The sequence below is a fragment of the Tenrec ecaudatus genome, chromosome 2 (genome assembly GCF_050624435.1).
Source record: "Tenrec ecaudatus isolate mTenEca1 chromosome 2, mTenEca1.hap1, whole genome shotgun sequence".
NCBI lineage: Eukaryota > Metazoa > Chordata > Mammalia > Afrosoricida > Tenrecidae > Tenrec > Tenrec ecaudatus.
In genome coordinates this window covers 251916547-251937306 of record NC_134531.1, presented here as the reverse complement: position 1 = coordinate 251937306, position 20760 = coordinate 251916547, and the positions used below count along the sequence as shown (strand labels likewise).

The 20760-nt window shown below is 40.8% G+C and overlaps 1 protein-coding gene across 1 annotated transcript in view; it reads right to left on the bottom strand.

Annotated features, from left to right (window-relative positions):
- Window positions 1-20760, bottom strand: part of DCBLD2 (discoidin, CUB and LCCL domain containing 2) — an 84001-nt gene that overhangs the window by 39569 nt on the left and 23672 nt on the right. The window contains exons 2-3 of the mRNA XM_075542425.1: window positions 19757-19984; window positions 6349-6486 (exon numbers count right to left, since the gene is read on the bottom strand). Of these exons, the coding sequence (XP_075398540.1) occupies window positions 6349-6486; window positions 19757-19984 (366 nt within the window). The remainder of the gene's footprint in view (window positions 1-6348; window positions 6487-19756; window positions 19985-20760) is intronic.

The window sequence follows — 20760 nt, the reverse complement described above, 5'->3', positions numbered from 1 at the left end:
GAATGGATATAGCCATGGACGTGTGCAGCATGACAGAATCCACACCGAGTGCCCCACCACAGGGCGAAAGTACTCAAAGTGAAAACAGAACACTGAAAGCATTACGATGCTCCTATAATTGTTTATCTGCCAGCTTGAAAGGTGCTCTCCAATGAAATTTGAAATGTTATCTAATTAAAGTTTAAATGCTTCTTTGTGTTAGCTGTCTAAGCAGAGTAATTCATTTTATATATGCTTTCTCTGTAAAATTAGTAATACTTAGTACTTTTCCTACCAACTGATACGGAAACAGAGCGTCAAGCATATTTGTACATTTGTTGCCATCACCATTCTCAAAACATTTTCTTTCCACTTGAACTCTTGATATCAGCTCATTCTCCCCTCCCTCCCTCACCAATGAACCCTTGATAATTTATAGATTAATATTTTCATATCTTACATCATCCTCTGTCACCCTTCAGTCACTTTTCGGTTGTTCATCCCCCTGGGAGGGAGTTATATGTTTATCCTTTTTAATTCCCCCTTTCTCCCCCCACCTTCTCCTTATCCTCCTGGTATCTCTATTCTCATTGTTGACCATGAGAGATTTATCTATCCTGGATTCTGTGTTTCAGGCTCTTATCTGTAGCAGTGTACATGTTCTGGTCTAGTCCAATCTGTAAGGTAGAACTGAGGTCATGATAGTGGGGTGGGGGGTAGGAAGCATTAAAGAAATAGAGAAAAGTTGTATGTTTCATCGGTGCTATACTACACCCTGACTGGCTTGTCTCTTCCTCGTGACTCTTCTGTAAGGGATGGCCAATTGTCTACAGATGGGCCTTAGGTCTCCACTCCACATGCCCCTCCCACCCCCTCCCCTCATTCACATTGGTATGATTTTGTTCTGCGTCTTAGATGCCTGATACCTGATCCCATTAATACCTCATGATCACACAGGCTGGTGTGCTTCTTTCATGTGGGCTTTGTTGCTTCTCAGTTAGATGACCACTTGTTCATCTTCAAGCCTTTAAGACCCAGATGCTATAACTTTTGATAGCTGGGCACCATCAGCTTTCTTCACCACATTTGCTTATGCACCCATTTTGTCTTCAGCAATCGTGTCAGGAAGGTTAAGCATCACAGAATGCCAGGTTACTACAACAAAGTGTTCTTGTGTTGAGGGAGTACTTGAGTTGAGGCCCAATGTCTGTCTACTACATTAATTCTTAACATATAGACATAAGTACATAGATCTATTTCCCTATCATTTTACATATATATATTATGCATATATCTTACATTGTGGGTGGATAATCATTTTTGTGTACGACACCTCTAGATGTCTTCTTGTGAATTAAGAATTAAGAAAACGGTACTAAAATGATTTAAGAGTTTAAAATTGCTTGCTAGATAAGGCAATAACAATTAGGAACACAACATTACCACTAAAATATGCATCATAACCTAGACAAGGAAGTGTTTGGCTTCTAACTGGGAAGTTGGTGGTTTGAAGCCATCAAGCGGCTCTACATCAGGAAGACCTGTTTCCATGAAAATTTTAGTGAAGAAAACCTTATAAGGCATCTCTACCCTGTCCCAGGAGACAAGTGTGAGTCCAAATCAAGGCCATGGCACCATCCACAACAAGGCGGGTATAGAACAAAACAAAAAGACCCTCTAACATGACTGTACAGGGTATGGAACTAATGTGCCCTTTTAAAAATTAAGAACACTCTCTGTCGGAAACAATTAAGCAGATACAGAAATCTGGACTCTCTTAGGAAGGAGTTCTTTATTGTGCCCTGCTTCATTTACAAGAGGATACAATATGTGTAAGCAGAAAGAACAGAAACTATCTACAAGAAATGTGCTTAAGGAATGTAACAATCAGGAATTCTTTATGTTATTGGTGTTATTTAATTCTAAAAATAAGCCATCCGCTGGCAATAAGAACCTGGCAAATAGGAGCTTTTTCCAGATACAGCTGTTCACACGTCTTAAGAAAACTGCCATCAGGGTCTAAGGGCTCCATAGACAATGAATGAGCAAATGTCTATGAATTCCAATTAGAAAGAATGCAGACACATAGAGGATTTTCACTTCATAGTATTTGCAAAAACATCATGCTTTTGGTGAATGTATACTGGCAAAACAGGTTCCCATTCAACATTTTCTACTCATATTGTTGAGTGACGCTGGCTATGTTCTTTACATGTGGCAACGTTCTCATTGTTTCCCCTCCACATGTTCCATTCCCAATAATGTCATCTCATGGCCCCTAGCCTCCTCCTGATGTGCAGTAACCGCAGACCTCATGTTCTCATTGGGATAATTTTACAAAAGGGAACGGTACTGAGGGAGGGACTCTATTTTTCAGCTAACTTATTTAGTTAATGACGTCAGAGGATAGTTTGGGTTCACTTTCCGCATGACATCTTAAGCTACTTACTATTCTTCCCTATAAAATAAAATTAAACTTTAGATTACACTGACCATGATAAGGTTCTGGACTGGTGAAGTCTGAAGCGTGTAATATTACCTAGGAAATGATGGTTTCTTTCTACAAATCAGAAACACCATTGGCTAATTACACATGTACATATGCAGATCAGTTTGCGGTACGGAGCAAAGAGAAGCTGGCTTGAAGGAATGTCACCATATGTATGCCTTCTGAGTTCACGGTTCCATAATTAACAGTACTTAAAAAGGGATCAGTCAATCAATACTCAGAACCATCCCAGGAATCCTGAGTTCTTTTTAGACAATGGATATCTGGGGGGAGATGTTGGAATACAGATTCAAAACAGAAATTTACATTATTCACCAATAAAATGTATTTTCTTTTTCGGGTCCAGTGGTAAGCACTATGACTTCAAATTTATTTTGTAGAATGAAAATTCCAGGCCCTCAGAATGACTGGTTCTGCATGGAGCTGGCAGTAACTTGAGTGTTTCAATCAGTGATTGCTCAACATTGATAGTGATATGAGACCCCCCGTCTTGGTACAGTCACAAAAGTTTTTCACTTTTTCAGGAAGTCTAGTTAGAATTTACTACAATGATACCAGATCAGAGTAGAATATTAATTCTTTCATAATGATTGGAAATACTGATTAATATTCATTTACTGCTATTCGATGTTGAAATAGTTTGCTGGTAAAGTCTTGTCAAATGAAGTTTATTGGTGAAAACTGAGATAATGGGTAGTAAAAAAAAGACTAGACAATAACTACTGAAGATCACTTAAAATAGCAAAGAGGAATAAAACCATAAAGGTTATAAAAACCAGAAGCCAGGATGGAGAAGGAAACCCACTACAATTCCCTAGGCAGCTGGGAGCCAGCAGTCGTTAGGCTCCCTGCCATGAAGTGTTTGCTAACTCACAGCGACTCCAGGGGGCACAGAACTGCCCCAAGGGTGTCTGAGACAGCACCTCTACAGGAGTAGAAAGCCTGCTGTTCTTCCGAATGTTTGGCGCCTCCTCCAAAGGATTTCCTCCTGCCAAGAGACTCCTTGCTACAATTTAAAGTCAAGTAGAATGAACCCTACCCTTTTGAAATGCTTCCTTTTCGCAGAAACACCTGATCTTAGATATTTTAAATGGCATAAATCTAGAGTTGCATTTACAAGACCACTTAATTCAGTCACGCCTGATCCAGTCTCCCCCAGAAACCCTTTAGCTGGCCTTCCTGCCCCTCTTCCACTCACTCTTCACAGAGCAGCGACAAACATGGGACCTAACAAAAAAAATGCGAACCAGCTGTCACCCACACTAAGCACTCAAAAGTACCCAGTCTTCAGATGTTCTACAGGACCTCAATAATGTCACTTATTCACACGCACTCCACTCCAGCCCTCCTGTCGGGTTATGTGGTTTGGACTCTCCCCTGGACCGGCTCCCTACTGTGTCTGCTTAGACACTCCAGCTCATGCTTGAGTTCTCAGTGAAGGCAATGGCCTCTCAGGAAACATTGGTTCTCTCTCAATCTCCCACTTCTCAGACCACGCTGGGTTTTGTTTTTAAACTGTTTTCCCTCTCACCCCCTCAGTATTTAGACTTTTCCTTTGGCATATTTAATGTCTGTTCCCCCCCCACACACACACACACCCTGGACCGCACCCCTCTATGAAGCTGGGATTGTATCTGATTTAGTGCCATATCCCCGGTGCTAGGCATACAGAAGGAAAGAGGAATGAATGAGAACTTAATTTTACAATGGGTTATTTCACAAAGTAACAGAAATTAATCACACAACTTGAACAACTTTGCCCAAAACAGTACTGTAACACTAACAAACCTCATGAAGTTGTGGAAATAAGATTTTTATGATCTATTATTCATTTCGAGATACTCGAACACATGAACTAGGTTACTGAGCTGGGGGTTAGTAGTAGCAGTCCTTGAAAACATTAATGGAATTGTGTGGTAGTAAAATTTTCTGTACAGAGCCAACCAACCCACCTTTCAAATGAATAAATCACTCCATGAAATTGTGACTGACAGGCCACCCAAGAAGTAGTAAGAAATGCAACCATTAATCTGTAGACTATATTAAAAAGCAAAAACCTCACTTCCATCGAATCAATGCTGATTCATAGCAATCCCCTCTGCGTTTCCAGGACTGTAACTGCTTACAAGAGTAGAAAGCCTACACTTTCTCCCGAGGAGATGCTGATGGTTTTGAACTGCCAACCATGCAGATCATAGCTCAACTTGCAACCATTGCGCCAAGGCTCCTCTAGAGTATGGTTTAGTCAAATCACATCACGCCAAGGAAAACAAATACGTGGTGGCTGGCACAAAGCCATAGAAAAGATTGCACAAGAACTAGGAGACATAGTACATGAGACTTTCCTAAAATTGTGACCCTAGAAATAGTTACAGCAAATAAGTTCTGGATGAAGACTGATATGTCAAAAATGTCTGGGAGCACAGACTCATCTGAAACAGTGACGTAGCTCTTTGAAATGTGACAAGACACCTGTAAGTCTACAACATACTGATTTTGTTCTCTGAGATTGCAGTCAACTCAAGTAATTTTGATGCCAGATGTTGGGGTGCTTGAAGATAAAAAATTCTATCATTTAAATATCTAATGTAAACATTTTTTTCAAGGAAGAAAATACTCATTTTCTAGAAATTATGAATATGATAATAACAGACAAAAACAGAATTATCTATCAACAGTAATTAAACTTGATTTTAAGACAAATAAACTTAGAATTAGCAAATTAGTGGGTTTATTGTTTTTATGTTCTCATCTATTGTGGCAGTGAGGTTTATTGTGCCAACATTGCACGCAGAAGATATGGGTGCAGGTTAGCCTGTCAATTTAGGTGGCAGCTTGATGACCTCCTTCAGAGGTGTGACTGAGATCAATGGCTCGCTGGAGGCCGGCCCCTCTCTCTCTCTCGCCCGGTGGTCGGACCAGCATGCTGTCTGATTTAGCTGCCCTGCCTCAACATGTGTACTGTGTTATCTGTGGGGCGAGGCAACCTGTGGACCGTGGTGGATCATGTCGCTGTGCCTGCTGTTCCCTGGCGTGGCACAGCCCCGCCTTGCCGCGTCTGCTGCCTGAAGGACTGCTCACCTTGCCACCACTCCAAGCGTCACACCGCCTGCCAGCCTACCACTACCCGCTCTGCTGCGCTGCACTGCTGGCCTCCGCTACACCTCACCACTCCAGCTTCCTACTGGCTGCTGCCTTGGCCCTGGGCTAGCGAACAGCGCTGAGTCGGAAGGACCTTCGGTATATGAATCGTCCCACGAAAGTTAAGGTGGACTGAACTCTCTGCACTGCTGTGTGGACTAATTTGCTGTCACATTCCTTTTCACTATGCAGACTTGTACTTTTACATATATGTAATCATCAGTGTCCTGGTCTTGCTTCTCTAGAGCACTCTGCCTGACACATTTGTCAATCTAAACCTTGGAGGGTGTCAGAGTAAAAGGACGGCAATGCACCACCTTCCCCTGACTGGTCTCTGCCCTCGGGGGTGGCTGAGGACGAAGTAAGAATGTGTGCAGGAGTGCAATGGGAGACGCTCTTTTACCCAATCGGCAATTGTAGATAATAAAGCTTTAACTTGAGAAAATATATTTTCAATACTTATCGGATACTTAAAATTACTAATAAGTTTGTGCACCAGTCTTATAAAATTAAAGGATCAGTATTTCTCCTCGAAGGAAAGCACATGGAATTAATGTGAAAAGTTTTTACCTCTTTAACTTTTAGAATTCAATTTTATTTCTCAAAAACACATGCATAATGAACAGCCTTTCTATTCAGATACACAGGTGATGGGAGAAATCATTATTTATCCTCAAAAATTTAAAAAGCTGGGAAACATTATAAGAAGAGAAAATTACCTTGTTTATCTAAAACCGAGTACGAGGCCAGAAATCCTCGTCCAGCCACATGGATCCCACTCATAAACAGCACCGTGAGCTCACTGCTCTCTGATTCGATGGAGCGGTTCCACTGCGACCCCAGACCACAGTATTTACCTAGGAATGAGAGAGAGAGAGAGATGGAGCCATGCAGCAACGGTCAGGATCATCACATAAGCCAAACGGTAGTATAAAACAGTGACTATAATTAGAAACTTAGTAACAATTAAAAATCACATTACTCGGCCGAAAAAGCTAAATACCCAGTATTAACTATCAAAATAAGTCAAACAAACTTTAAAAACGATACCAGCATCACTGATGCACATCTCCCCTTATGATGATCACTTTATGATGATTGGACTTAATGTGAAAGTCACGGGTCCTCTTTAAAACAATAAAAGGAATTTTTTTTTTGCAAAATTAACCTTGAGAGCATTTCTACCAGCAGACAACTCATAAATGTAAACCTCTATGCAGAGCTTACTCCTTGAACTTCAGGTGCATAGCCAACTGCCTATTAGATTTCTCTCCTTTGATGTCTACTCAGAACCAAATCCAAGGCCATTCAAGTTGGTGCCAACTCACAGGAAGCCTAAGGGTCAGAGTGGAATTGCCCCAGCGGGCCTCCAAGGGAGCAGGCTGCGCGACTTTCCCTGTAATCTGTTGGTGGGTTCAACTGCTGACCTTTCCAGTAGCAGTTAAACAACGTACTACTGCATCATCAAAGCTCTTTACTGCCTAACAGACAAGTCAAAACTAACATGTCAATTTTATCCCCCGTGCACATGTAAGTTTAAAGAGGGAAGGAGACAGTTAAGAGTAAGATATCTATGTTACTGGTAATTTAGCTGACAAATTTTGAATAAAGAATCCCAAAATTATTGTATTGGACTGCATCTTGTAAGCAGAAAAGCCTAGGTATCTACCCAAAACTACTAGAATTTTAAAAAAATGTCCAAACACTACCAACAAAAATCTACAGTGAAATTAAGAAAATACCTTTCAAAATAACTTCAAAAAGATTGTTTTACTCTGGGGCACATTTTTTAAAGGCAATGCCAGTACACAGAAGGAAAACAAAGCACCGGTCACCGTAAATGTACTGAGCTGACAGTTCACACGGAGATGGTTAGCTCACACGGACTTTTAAGCAGAGTCAGAATATGTGAGTTCACTACAATAGCAATGGGGGGGAGGGTAGAGAGTCCACACACAAGGGGACCCACACATCTCAATTCTGACTCCTTCGATGGTCAATTATAAGCTATATTTGGATTTTTTACTGTGTGGAAAGCGCAGTGCCTCTAACCCTTTCCTGGCTCAAGAACCAACAGTATCAGGAATATGTAAACAACTCCTGAAAGAGTACTAGTCCAATTGACCCTTTTTAAAAAATGAATAAAACTTTGGATAAACCAATTTTTCATCAAAAAGGACATACTAATGGAAAAAAATACAAGAAAAAATTCTCACCAACATTAGTCATTTGAAAAATTAAAATATTACACTGAGCTAGCCCTACAATTCCACTAGAATGGCTATAACCAGAAAGAAATTCTACAAAGTACATGGAAACTGGGACCAACCAAAGCCAAACCCACTGCCATTGAGTCAGTGCTGACTCACAGCGACCTCCTGTGGGCTTCCGAGGCTGTAACTGTTCATAACAATAGAAAGGGGAAATGGGACACTCATACAGAGATGGTGAGCATGTCAAGTAGAACATCCATTTTAGGAAAAGTGTGGCAGTTTCATAAAATGTTAAGTATTAATATATACTTACCATAAAACCTAAAAATTCCACTTTTAGTTATTTTGACCATGTGTCATTACTCATGGTACTCACAACATTGTCATGAGAAAACACAAATGAGCCTGTTGCTGTTGAGCTGACAAAGCGAACAACCAAACCCACGACCATCAGGCTGAGGTCGACTTACAGGCCCCATACAGGGCTTCCGATAGTGGTAGTCTTTCAATCTTTTCTCTTTTAATCATTTTATCGGGGGCTCGTACAACTCTTATCACAATCCATGCAGCCATCCACTGTGTCAAGCACATGTGTACATTTGTTGCCATCATCATTCTCAGAACATTTGCTTTCTACTTAAGCCCTTGGTATCAGCTCCTCACTTTTGCTTCCCTGTCTCCCCTCCATCATGAACCCTTGATAATTTACAATTTATTATTATTTTGTCATGTCTTAACCTGTCTGACCTTTAAATCTTTTAAAGAGCGGCAGCATTCATCGTCCTCATCCTTCTCCCACGGAAGCGCCTCGAGGACTTCACCTGCCAGCCTGGCAGGTTAATAACCCACAGTACCACCAAGACTGCTTATTATTCATAGTAGTTCCCATTGAAACAATCCAATTGTCTATCAAAGTACTGTCTACTGAATGGAAAGGCAAAAGGAATGTGTGTGTGTGTCCATTCAAAAGAGTATCACTCAACCACATAAAAGAACAAACTGCTAACAGACACAACAAAACAGATGAAGCTCAAAAATACTGTTAAATACTAAGCACTGCCACTGAGTCACTCCTGACTCATTGTGACCCAACAGGAAAGCCTGTGGGTTTCAAGACTGTAAATCTGTACACGTACAAAAAGCCGCCCCGACCTCTTGTGGGGCAGCCGGTCAGTTTGAATTGCTGCCCCGGAGGTTGGCAGCCCAGTGCTCAAACCACTACAAGAAGTCATTTATGTGGCATTTCTAGAAATGACAAACAACCATAAAAACAGAGAGTAGCCACCTAGGAATTAGAAGTGGGAATTGCCGCTCGAAAGGCACAAGGGAATTTCTGAGGCGCTGAACATTATTTCTACAACTGGATATGAGTGGTGGATGCAGTGCACAAATGTCCTCCTCCTCCTCAAACTACACACTTAGAATAGATAGTGTGAATTATGTTAATAAAACTGCTCAGAGAAATATAAAATTGGAATCATTTGATCATGACGGATCACCCAGTGTAATTTCCTTCGTTGTTGTATTCCACACTTTATTGTTTGGGACTTAGCCTAGTGCCAGGAAGAGAAGTGCAGGATGCTGAGAGTCGTACCATCTGCTTTTTACCTGCACCAGGGGGTCCCTGTGAATCAGCCAGCCTGACAGCTGACAGTTTAATGAGGGAGAGAAGAACACAGGTGAATCAATACATAAGGTTTTCTAGTGCTGATTTTCAGAGGGAGATTGCCAGACATTTGTTCCTAGTCTGATTTAGGAAGTTCTGCTGAAGCTTGTCCACCAGGGGTAACCCTCCGGGCATTTGACCTAGCAATGTACAGCTTCTAGCATCAGAGTAACAAGTCAGCCCCCGACAGACAGGGGGCAACGGAGGCACTGAGGCACAGATGGGCAATCCCTGGCCACTGTTTCATTCTGTCATGCATAAGCTCACCAGATGGCATGATGGCAACTGACAACAAACAACTACAGTCTTTAGCTTGGAATGGCAATTTCTTTGACGGTCACGGTTCACATGAAGAAATAATATGTCCAAGATCAGATAATATTGAAGCTTAAAAAGGCCTTTAGTTGTCCAAGAAACTCATTTGATAGTTCAAAGGTCTGAATATCAAACTCGTAAGTGGGTGGCCTCAGATGACACCCAAAAATTGGAGGTAATGTCAGCCCAGACTATAGGTCCTTCATCTTGCTTAGTTGCTGTTTCCTACGACACATCACTCGGAAGCAATAGAGCTGATGGGGCATCCCATGGGGCTGTAAACAGATGCATTTAATAACAGCACGACCTTTTCTCCCTCGGAAGCAATCAATCCACAGTACCACTTGGGGAGGACAGCAGAGTTCGCAGATATCTGTCTGTTCTTTTATTTTCTCTGTCACCATACCAAGGGCTCCTAACTAAATCAGAAAATATTTTAGTTTGCATTTTGATATTTATCACCTGAATGCCTTACAGGGTTACTTCTGTTCCTAACTGCAATGTTGGTTAAATCTATGTCATCATTTCAAGATAACTTTTCACAGAGATGGACCTACTTTCTTTTAACCCAGCCTCCAAAAGAGATTTCTTTAAAAAAAAAAAAAAGTAATTTGAGCCAATACTTCCAAAAGATGTTGCTGTTACATGCCATTGAGTCGGAATTGGTTTCTAGTGGTCCCGATGTGCAATAGAACAAACAAGCTGACCAGTCCTGTGCCAGCCTCACAATCGTTCTTGTTTAAGCCCACCATGTCAACCCACCATTTCAATCCTCTTTTTCACGGTCCCTCTACTTTACCAAACACGATGTCCTTCTCCAAGGAAATGTTTCTCCTGACAACAAGTCCACAGTACATGAACTGAAATCTTGTCATCCTTGCCTTTCCTCTCAGGGTGCACTGTGGCTGTATTTCTTCCAAGATACACAGCTAGTCTTTTGGCAGCCCGTGTGTTTCAATATTTTTCACCAGCACCAGATTTCAAATGCATCGATTCTTCTTTGGTCTTTCTAATTCAATGTCAACATTCACATGCATTTGAGGCAACTGGAAGCCATCACTTGGGTCGGGCTCAAAGGAACATCCTTGCTTTTCAACACTTTGAAGGGGCTTGTGCAGCAGATTTGACCAATGAAAGGTGTCCTTTGATCCCAACTGCTGTTGATAGCTTCAATCGCTCTGTGTTTACCATGATGCTAGCCACTGGTCTAGTTGTGAGGAGTTTTACGTGGGTGCTGTAATCCATGCCGAAGGCTGCAGTCTCTGACCTTCATCGGCAAGCTCTCCTCACTTTAAGCAAGGAAGCCTGTGGCCTCTCCATATCACACGCTATTAATAAGCCTTCTTCCATCCTTGATACTGCATTCTTCTCATAGTTCAGTTTCTGATTATTTGCTCAGCACACATGAATAAATATGGTGAGAGGATGGAAAAATGAAATTGTTAAATTCAGCTACAAGTTTCAAAAGAACCTATTTCCTAAAATTAAGTATCTTCCTTTTTTATTAAAAAGCACCACATTTATTTATAATATAGTTAATATTTTAAGAAAACATGTCAATATACAAGGGGGTACCAAAAAATTCATTTTCCCCCCAAAGTTATATGTTTACTTTTGTTTTGCAAAACAACCTTATCACCTTCAAAGTACTCACCATTACACTCACCTCTTCCATGACAGAAATCTTCTCTCTGGCTTATTTTAATATATCTGGTGGCCTTTTCTTTTGAATTTGTTATTTTATTGTTGCTATTTTTATTTTATTTAGTTTGTTTCTATTGTTATTAATTCTGTTATATTTCCAAGTTCACGAAACACAGCAGGAGTGGGTGCACCGAGACTAACTGGTGCAATGTTTTACTGGTCATAGGGGAGAGGGTTAGGCCAACTGGGGAACAAATAATCAATGGGGGGGGATATACTAGTACTGATTGTGATGAAGCACACATAACCCTTTTTAAAGGTGACTTAACTATGAAAATGTTTGTGAATTTTATATCAATAAAACTTTTTAAAAGCCATAAAATGCTAACATTTGGAAAATCTAGATAAAAAGGATTTGAAATTTTTATGCCACTCTTGTCAAGTTTTTAAAAAATAAATCTATAACTAAGTCCAAATAAAACAGGCAAGATAACAAAGTCAAATTTACTAAAGTGTTGCCACAGAGCAACAAAGTATTTAATGTGGCTCTTCTGGCCAGAGCCTGGGCCTCTCCTACCAATGCCTGCCCTCATGGGGCTGGGTAGGAGAAGCCAGGGCAAGTAACAGGAATCTTTGTCTTCCAGCCTGCTGCGTATCAGATGAACCCTCTCAGAAGCAAGAGGGAGAATCTCACTCCTAGCAAGAACCAGGTATGAAGTGTGTCCTTGGAGCCCAATATCCCAACCTAGTGAACTTCCTCAATCCAGAAGACAATGTTGGCATCTGAGGAGTGGCAGAGGTGCAGAAACAACAGCACCTGCAGCCTGACTGTGAGACAGAGCTGTGGACTTCCCAGCCCAGAGAGCAAGTAACGCAGAGTGCTGTGGGGAGGGAGGCTGGCTTGTGGGTAGGGTGCCTCTGGGCACTGAATTCAGGGAGCTGGGTTCACAGACCCGCAGAGCTGGAACTGAGCCCTGAAAGAACTCTGTAACATTAACAGACTGTACTTAAAAAAATATATTTTATTTTATTGGGGGATCTTACAGCTTTTATAAGAATCCATACATCTATTGTAACAAACACATTTGTTTATATGTTGCAATCATCATTTTCAAAACATTTTCTGCTTCAGCCCTTGGTATCAGCTCTTTTTTCCCTCTCTCCCCCACCCTCATAGACCACTGATAAATCCTAAATTATTACTTTTTTCAGTATCTTACACTGTCCACTGTCTCCCTTCACCCACGTTTCTGTTGTTTGCTCCCCCAGAGGGGGCAGTTATACACTGATCATTGTAGTCGGTTCCCTGTTTCTCTCCCTCCTCCCCCCACCTTTCCCCTACCCGAATTGTATGGCTACTCCCAGTTCTGTTCCTGAGGGGCATATCTGTCCTGGATTCAGTGTGTTAAGAACAGTGATCTGTACCAGGGAGGGGGAGTCAACAAACTCAGGGACAAGGAACAATTGAGATCTAAAATCAATGGCAAGGAGGACGTAGAATGCCTGGTGGGGTTTAATCAATTGCATGTAACCGAGGGAAAGTACTGAGAGTGGAATGAAGGGCAAACCTGACAGTGGGACAGGAGAAAAGTGAAAAGGAATACAATTGATGTATGTGTATGTGTGGATTGTGAAAAGAGTTGTATGAGCCCCTAATAAAATGTTAAAAAAAAAAAAAAGGAATAGAGGAAAGACCCAGGAGGCAAAAGACATTTATAGAGGTATAAACATAGGTAAATACATTAATATATAACAATAGGAATATAGGTCTTTGTACATATATTTAAATGTTAAGTATTAAGGTAGGAGACGGGCATTGGGTTCCTAACTCGAGAACACTTTGTTCGAAAACCCTGGCATCCTGTGGTACTCACGTTCCCAACACAATCACTGAAGTCAAAGTAGATGCATAAGCAAATGTGGTGATGAAAGCTGATGGTGCCAGGCTATTAACTGACTGCACAATTCTATCTTGAGCATTTCCACCTGAAATGTAACCTGTTAACTTCCCTAATAAACCCCATAATTGTGAGTGTTGTCTGTGATGTGACTGTGATATGTGAATTACACGCCAGTAACTGCTGGCAGAAGGATACACTGGACAAAACTACCAAGACAGACCATATTCCTTTAAATATAAGCACACTTTCTTCCTCTTTCCTTTTATCTTTATTTTGCCTTATATGCAATGGTTACCAATAATAGAGGAAATGATGCTAGTAGCTTCTTATGGTCTAGGGCAGATATTTAATTACTGAGACAAGAACAAAACAAAACCCAGCAAATTGGGGTTTATATTTCTATTTGTACATAAAAGGTTAATAAATAAAATTTTACATTCTATTCTACTTAGGTAGATTACTATTATCCTACAGATACTACAGAAAAATCACTAACAAAAAAAAGGTTAGTGTAAAATTCACGTCAAAGAAATGGATTTTTTCATTTCAAAACTGTCAAAATAGGTAAAGATAATTTAAAAAAATAGGTAAATAGGACGTATCCAGGATACAGTATAGCACTGATGAAACACATTACTATCCTCTAGTACAGGGGTGCTCAACACATCGATCACAAATGTAGTGAGTAGATCGCATGGCATTGAAAAAATAGACGTAAGCCTATCATCAATCCTGTCACTTAACTGATATACAGCGCAGCCAATCAGATGCAATCTTAGGTGTCAAACGCATGTGCAAACAACTGCGCTAAGTGCAGCAAAACTGACAAGAAATGTACTACCTCCTCGACGGCATTATTTGGCTCTAATTATTTGAGTCAGCCTTTTCCCACATAAAGATCATTAAGTCCCAGTACCGTTCCACCATGGCTGATGATCATTTGGAAGTGTGCTTGAGGCTGGCTGTCAGCAGCTACTGTCCGGACTGTGCACCCCTGGCTCATTCCATTCAGTGCAAGTCATCAGAGTTAACCAGGTCATGACAAAAAATGTACATAGTTCACTGTGTTGTGTTGTGCAATATGGACTTGTGGTTATGCAAGGTACATAAATATATATTGTACATATAAATAATTCTCAATGCATTTATGAATAAATGTAATAAATAAATAAAATGCATATGTTTTGTATTTTTGTAGATCATTTTGACTTGATCATTTTATAAGTAGCTTACCTGCTGAAAAAGTGTGAGCATCCCTGCTCTAGTTACTATTTCCTCCCCGCTATTATGGCCTTAGTTTTGCCTCACTAGTCTTGCTCTGTACACTTCTACAAACAAGATCTTTTGATGCATGGATTCCAAGATAGATAAACCTCTCAGAAACAGTAATGGGAGTAATGGTTCCCCGAGGGCACAGGAAAGGGGAGGGGGACTGACAGCAATGGTGACTCTATGACCCCACTCCAGGGGAACAAACAACATGGGCAAGTGGAAAGCTGCAGCCAGGGCAAAGGGAGAGGGCCCGTGGGGTTTCTGTTGCCTTTCGTTGGGCGCCATTAACACCATCCATGCTGTGTTGGCCCTGGCGCTGCATGTTGGACGGTGTAAGATATGGCAAAAATAATAATATATATTAAGGGTCCATGAGGGTTGCAGGGTGGGGAAGGGAGGGGATCAAGGGGAGCTGATATCTATCAAAGAGTTTAAGAAGACAGAAAATGTATTGAAAATGATGACACCAATTGTATAATTATGCTTAATCTAATGCAACTACAGATTGTAATAATATCTGTAAGAGCTCCTGATAAAATGTTTGCATTTTTAAAAAAGAACAGATAGACCTACCATAAGCAAGAGAGAAAAAAAATCTGACTTGATGACAGAGTTTGGTTTAAATTTGAGCTCAAAGAAGTGCTTAGTATCTGAAAGAATGTATTTTTTTGGATGTGAGTCTGCTACAATCACAATAAAAACTAGCTACTAAAAAAAATAATAATTCAGAATAGAGAGCCAAGCTTAACAGTATTATTAAACCCATTCTATCAGTGGCTCTATGTGAATGAGGACCCTTATAACAAGTTATCTTACAAGTTTCTGGGCAGCTTAGCAATTTAGAAAGCAAAATTATATAAGGCCCTAATAAACACAGGCATATTGATACATTACCCATTACAATCCTTTCCTAAGAGAACAGGAAGCAACTGTCCTCCTTCCAAGTGGACTAACTGCCCAAGCAGTAAAGACACATTCGAATGAGTTTATGAAAGGGGAAAACTTATGAGGCCAGTTTCCCTTTCATTTCAATTAATTGATTCTTCCATAATCTCCCTCAGGGGAAAAAGTTCCTAAAATTAACACCATCTTACATAAAACTCAAAACCTTCAGGAACTGTTTTTTATAGGGAAATAAGGTCCATTTGGGCCAGGCTGTTTTCTGAAGGGGGGAGTTGATACAGGAGAGATTCTGACGATTTATCACTAAAATCTTGATGCCCACATTGATTTGTTTCTATTCTGTACGTCTCTGTAGATCAAGTTTAAGGAGAACGTCAATCCCCTATTTTCGAGTAGTCTTTTTATCTCATTGTGATATGTCAGGAAGCTTTCCTTTTTACAGCTAACCACAAACGACTCCCCACATGCAGCGCCAGGGCCAACACAGCATAGATGGTGTTACTAGAGCCCAACGAAAGGCAACAGAAACCCCACGGGCCCTCTCCCTTTGCCCTGGCTGCAGCTTTCTGCTCGCCCATGTGCAGCAAGAATGAGGAAGCAGCAAAAATTGAAATAAGGGAATTGAAACCTACTATTAAATAACTAGCATACCACATACTTTTTCAATTATTTCCTGAGAAAATAATCCAGGAAGCTGGACTATATGAAGAGGAATCAGAACCGGAAGGCTCCTTAACAATCCATGAGATGCAGGCGCAACTTGCCTGCTCAGTCAGTCAAGAGGACCTGAAGCAATTACTGAAGAAAATCAAAGGCTTCAGACGTCATTCTGATCACAATGCAGTAAAAAGAAATCCAAGGCCCTCACAAACCTGAAGCAATAGAAAACATCAATGTTTGAAAAGATTGAAATTGTCATGGATATAATTTTACTAGGAACCACAATCAATGTTCACGAAAGCAGTAGTCAAGAAATCAAAGATGTTATACTGCAAATCTGTTGCATGAGACTTCTTTTTAAAGGGTGAAGAGCAAAGATATAACTCGGAGGACTAATTCATGGAATTTCCCATTATCTCACGTGCACATAGAAGCCGGACAATGAAGAAGTGATGTATGGTGTTGGTGAAGAATAGTAATAGTACTACCGACTACCACAGGAACAAACAAATCTGTCTCTGAGGAAGAACAGCCAAAATGCTCCTTAGAAGCAAGAATGGTGAGACCTTCATGTACTTTGGTCATATTTATCGAGAGGTCCTAGAAAAAGATAGCCTTGCTAGTAGAGAAGACGGCTAGCAAAAAGGACGAAGACCCTCAAAAGAACAGGCCCACACAGTGGCTGTAACAATGGGCCCAAACCTACCAACTGTGCCAATGGGGCAGAGCCAGGCAACGTGGTACACAGGGCGGGTCTGAGTCAGAACTGACTGACTGGCACCTACCACCACCCAATCTCTGCAAAGTAGAAGCGATGACTCTGAAGTCGGGGCAAGAGCACTACGGAGAAAGCACCCTCAGCAGGTTAAATGCGAGGGTGGGGTTGGACCTTTGAGGTCAAATATGTCCCATGTTACTTTCACTCTCAAGCAACCATGCCATGCTTTATTGTGGTAAGAGAGGGTGTTCTTCTTTTGTTAAAGACTAAAATATTTTTATTATGGAAATTTTCAAAAATACATAAAAGTAGGGAGAGGATAAAGTACCAGTACAGGTATCAATTACTCAGTGTCAACAATATGCCGTTGGCTATTTATGATATGCCATCTATCCCTCTCCTTACCAATTTTCCCCCTGGCATATTTAAAATAAATCCTAGGCATAATTTTTAATGAACTTCAGAATGAATGAATCTACAAAAAATCAGAACTTACAAAGAAATTTCAATAACATACCCCAAATCCACTTCCATAAGATTGATTTTGTCTAATAAAAAAAAGATTGATTTTGTCACATGGAAATCATATAGGACCGAGTAAAACTGCCCTGTAAGGTTTTCCAAGACTGTAAACCTTTAAGGAATATCAAGCTGCGACATTTTCTCCTGCAAAGTAGTTGGTGGATTCTAACTGTTGACCTTGCAGTTAGCAGCTTTAGCCACTGCACCATTAAGGGTCCTTAGAGAACCTTACCACACGGAAAACAATCACTCTTTACTATCATGGACATGCCTAATCCCTATTAAAATTTCTTGGACTCTCTTAAATATTATCTTTTTTTAGTTGGTGAGTGAGGTAGTTTACTGTGCCAACCTGGCCGATAAACACAGGTGGGGTTAATTGAAGGGTAGAGGAATAAATGGCTTGGTGAGCCTCACATTTCTAGTTCTCAGATCTCTTGCTTTGTGATGGTCGGGCCAGGGTGCAGCTGCCTTAGCCAGTTCCCTGCTTTAGCTGGCAAGGTTCACACTTCCTGCAAGACATTCCTGAGGAGAAGTCACATGGACCTACCCCGATCCAGCCTGGGGTGCTGACCCCTGCCAGCGCTGAGATGCTTATACGCTCACTGACTCGGCTTTCCACCTGCAGTCGGCATCATTGTTTCTGTTTTGTGAGGTGGAGGAGGACATTGTGGATTGGTGTTGGACATATGGGTTAACATTGGACTTGTGGGCTTGGGCAGCACTGGGTTGGGATGTTTTCTTGATGTACACTTAACCTTTATATAAAACTCTCTCTTAGAGATGAGTTTCTGTGGATTTGTCTCTCTAAAGTTCCCAGACTAACACAGTAAGTTTAAATCCAGGTCTAAATAAGGCCAACACATTCCCATCAAAGATAATGTCTCTTAACCTATAACAACTCCCTCCCCTTCCTTTTCTTCATAGTGCTATTTATATATTGAAGAAACGAGGACATTTGTTCTGCAGAATGTCTCAGATTCTTAGTTTGGCTCATCAAATCCTATGGTTCACTGAATGTCTTTCCCTGGGTCCTCTCTCCCTGTGAATTGCTAAAGGCTTCATGTATCGAAGGGGCCGCCTTGGGTATAGCTGTACAAGTGTGTGGCAGGTAGTAGCACCCGCTTCCTACTTCATCACCGCAGGAAGCATGTATATCCAGCTGTCCTTTAATAGTGGTCACCAAGCTGCCAAGGTAATCAAAACTTGATTGAGAAACACCAATCAGGAGCCAGGACAGTAAGCCATGCTCCTATCCTGTAGTGTAGGTGATCCCCCCAAACCCAAATGCGCTATCCAGGGTTTCCAGGTGATACAACTTTCATGGGAGCAGTTCATCTCGTCTTTCTCTTCCATGTAGCTAACAGCTGGCAGACAAAACGAAGAAGAAATATCCTATGGATCACAACAGATTTTTACCTGATTTACTACTGGAAGATGAGTCCCCTAGGTTGGCCTTAAGTCCACTTCCTACAGACAATTCCAATCCATAGTGACCCTGCTGGACAGGGTACAACTGCCTCTAGGGGTTCCCAAGACTGTAACTCTTTATGAGAGCAGAAAGAGTTGTCTTTCTCCCAAGGCGTGGCTTGTAGTCCTGAACTGGTGGCCTGGAGGTTAGCAGCCCAAAGAATAATCACTTATGCCACCAGGGCTCCTCGAAATACATAGTAATGATAACAATGGAGCCTTGAGCATACGATGGAGAAGATGGCACAGAACCAGGCAGCACTGTGCTCTGCTGCACACGGGGGTGCCCAGGAGTTGGCAACTAACAAGCTCCTAGCAAAGAAGAATTGCAATCACAGTTAACCAGTCATGAGCATGTATCATGTGTGAGTCCTGCCCTGAGCATTTCCCACCTGATCCGTTCATTCCCTGTCTTACAAATGCTGTGACAGAACCCCCAGTAACCTGCTCAAGATCACACAGCAATGTAATAATGGATTAAGATTTGATCCAAAGCCAGTTTGGCTCTTGGCCACTAGGATATACCACATCCTCAGCATAAATTATTTCTTGTACTCTTCAAATGAAACACAATAGGGAAACAAAAGTTTATAAAGTACAAAGTGTAAGATGTTTTTAACTTCCTCCTCCACAGAAATAATACTGTGGTGTCTTGTGAAAGAATAGCAACAAAATGGATTTGAAAAGCAAGTAAAAGACAAAAAGGGTAATAGTCTCTTTTTCTACAAGTCAAATCCATGTTCTCAATAATTTCTCACACTTCACTTTAGACAATCAACATTTTCATAAATTCAGAGCAATGAAGCATCATAAGTACATTGATAAGAAAAGAAAATGTCCTACCTATTTCAGTTCTGCTGACTCCAATTCCATTATAAATTCTTAAGTAATTAAGGTGACAAGAATCCGAATCCTCAATGTCAATGTCCCCGAACCTGATGCGCACTCTCTGTCCCACCTTTACTCGGATCTCCCATTCACACACAGTGCTATTGGGAGAGGTCTGCGGGTAGTTTATAGACATAAGCGTTCCACTTTCAGGGCCTAGGATGGTGTGTCCACATCCGTCACCTTAAAAAAAAAAAAGTTAAATGATAACTTGTTCTTACATCTTTAATTACAGTATAATTACACTTGTTATTTTTTCTCTGAACATATAAAATACGTAAGATATCTAACACTGCAAAACAACACTTTCCTTACCCAAGAGATGAAATATTTCTTGGCACACGTAACCACATGAGTCACGAGAAGCCAAAAGGTCAAAGGAACCATTACTTTAAAATTTCAAAGAACTGTCCAATCTGGGTAAACAGTGGTAAACACAACTATATGCATAAACATAATCCAATTTTTAAAAGAAAATCAATTTATAAAAAGAATGATCAGTATTAAAATGTTTAATAAGTATATAATCCATTTCAACTATTTAATTATAAATGTCATTTTGGGGTAATCTAAATGATTCCTACTCATTTTCCTCCAATTAAATAACAAGGAAAAGCTTAGAGCAGTGGTTCTCAACCTATGGGTCGTGACCCCTTTGGGGGGTGGCAATGACTTTTTCACAGGAGAGCCCAATTCATAACAGTAACAAAATTACAGTTGATGAAATAGCAACGAAACTGTATGAGGAACTGTATTAAAGGGTGGCGACATTAGGAAGGTTGAGAACCACTGGTTTAGAGGCTTATTAAAAATGACCTTACAATCTTGTTAGCAGCATTAGTTACTCAACGAGTTTCTTCAGCAGCTGGATGTGGAGACTCGGGTAATTTAATGTATTGTTTATAAAAATAAAACATTTGCATCCTAAAAAAGATTTGCATCCTTCCCTTTGTCTTCTA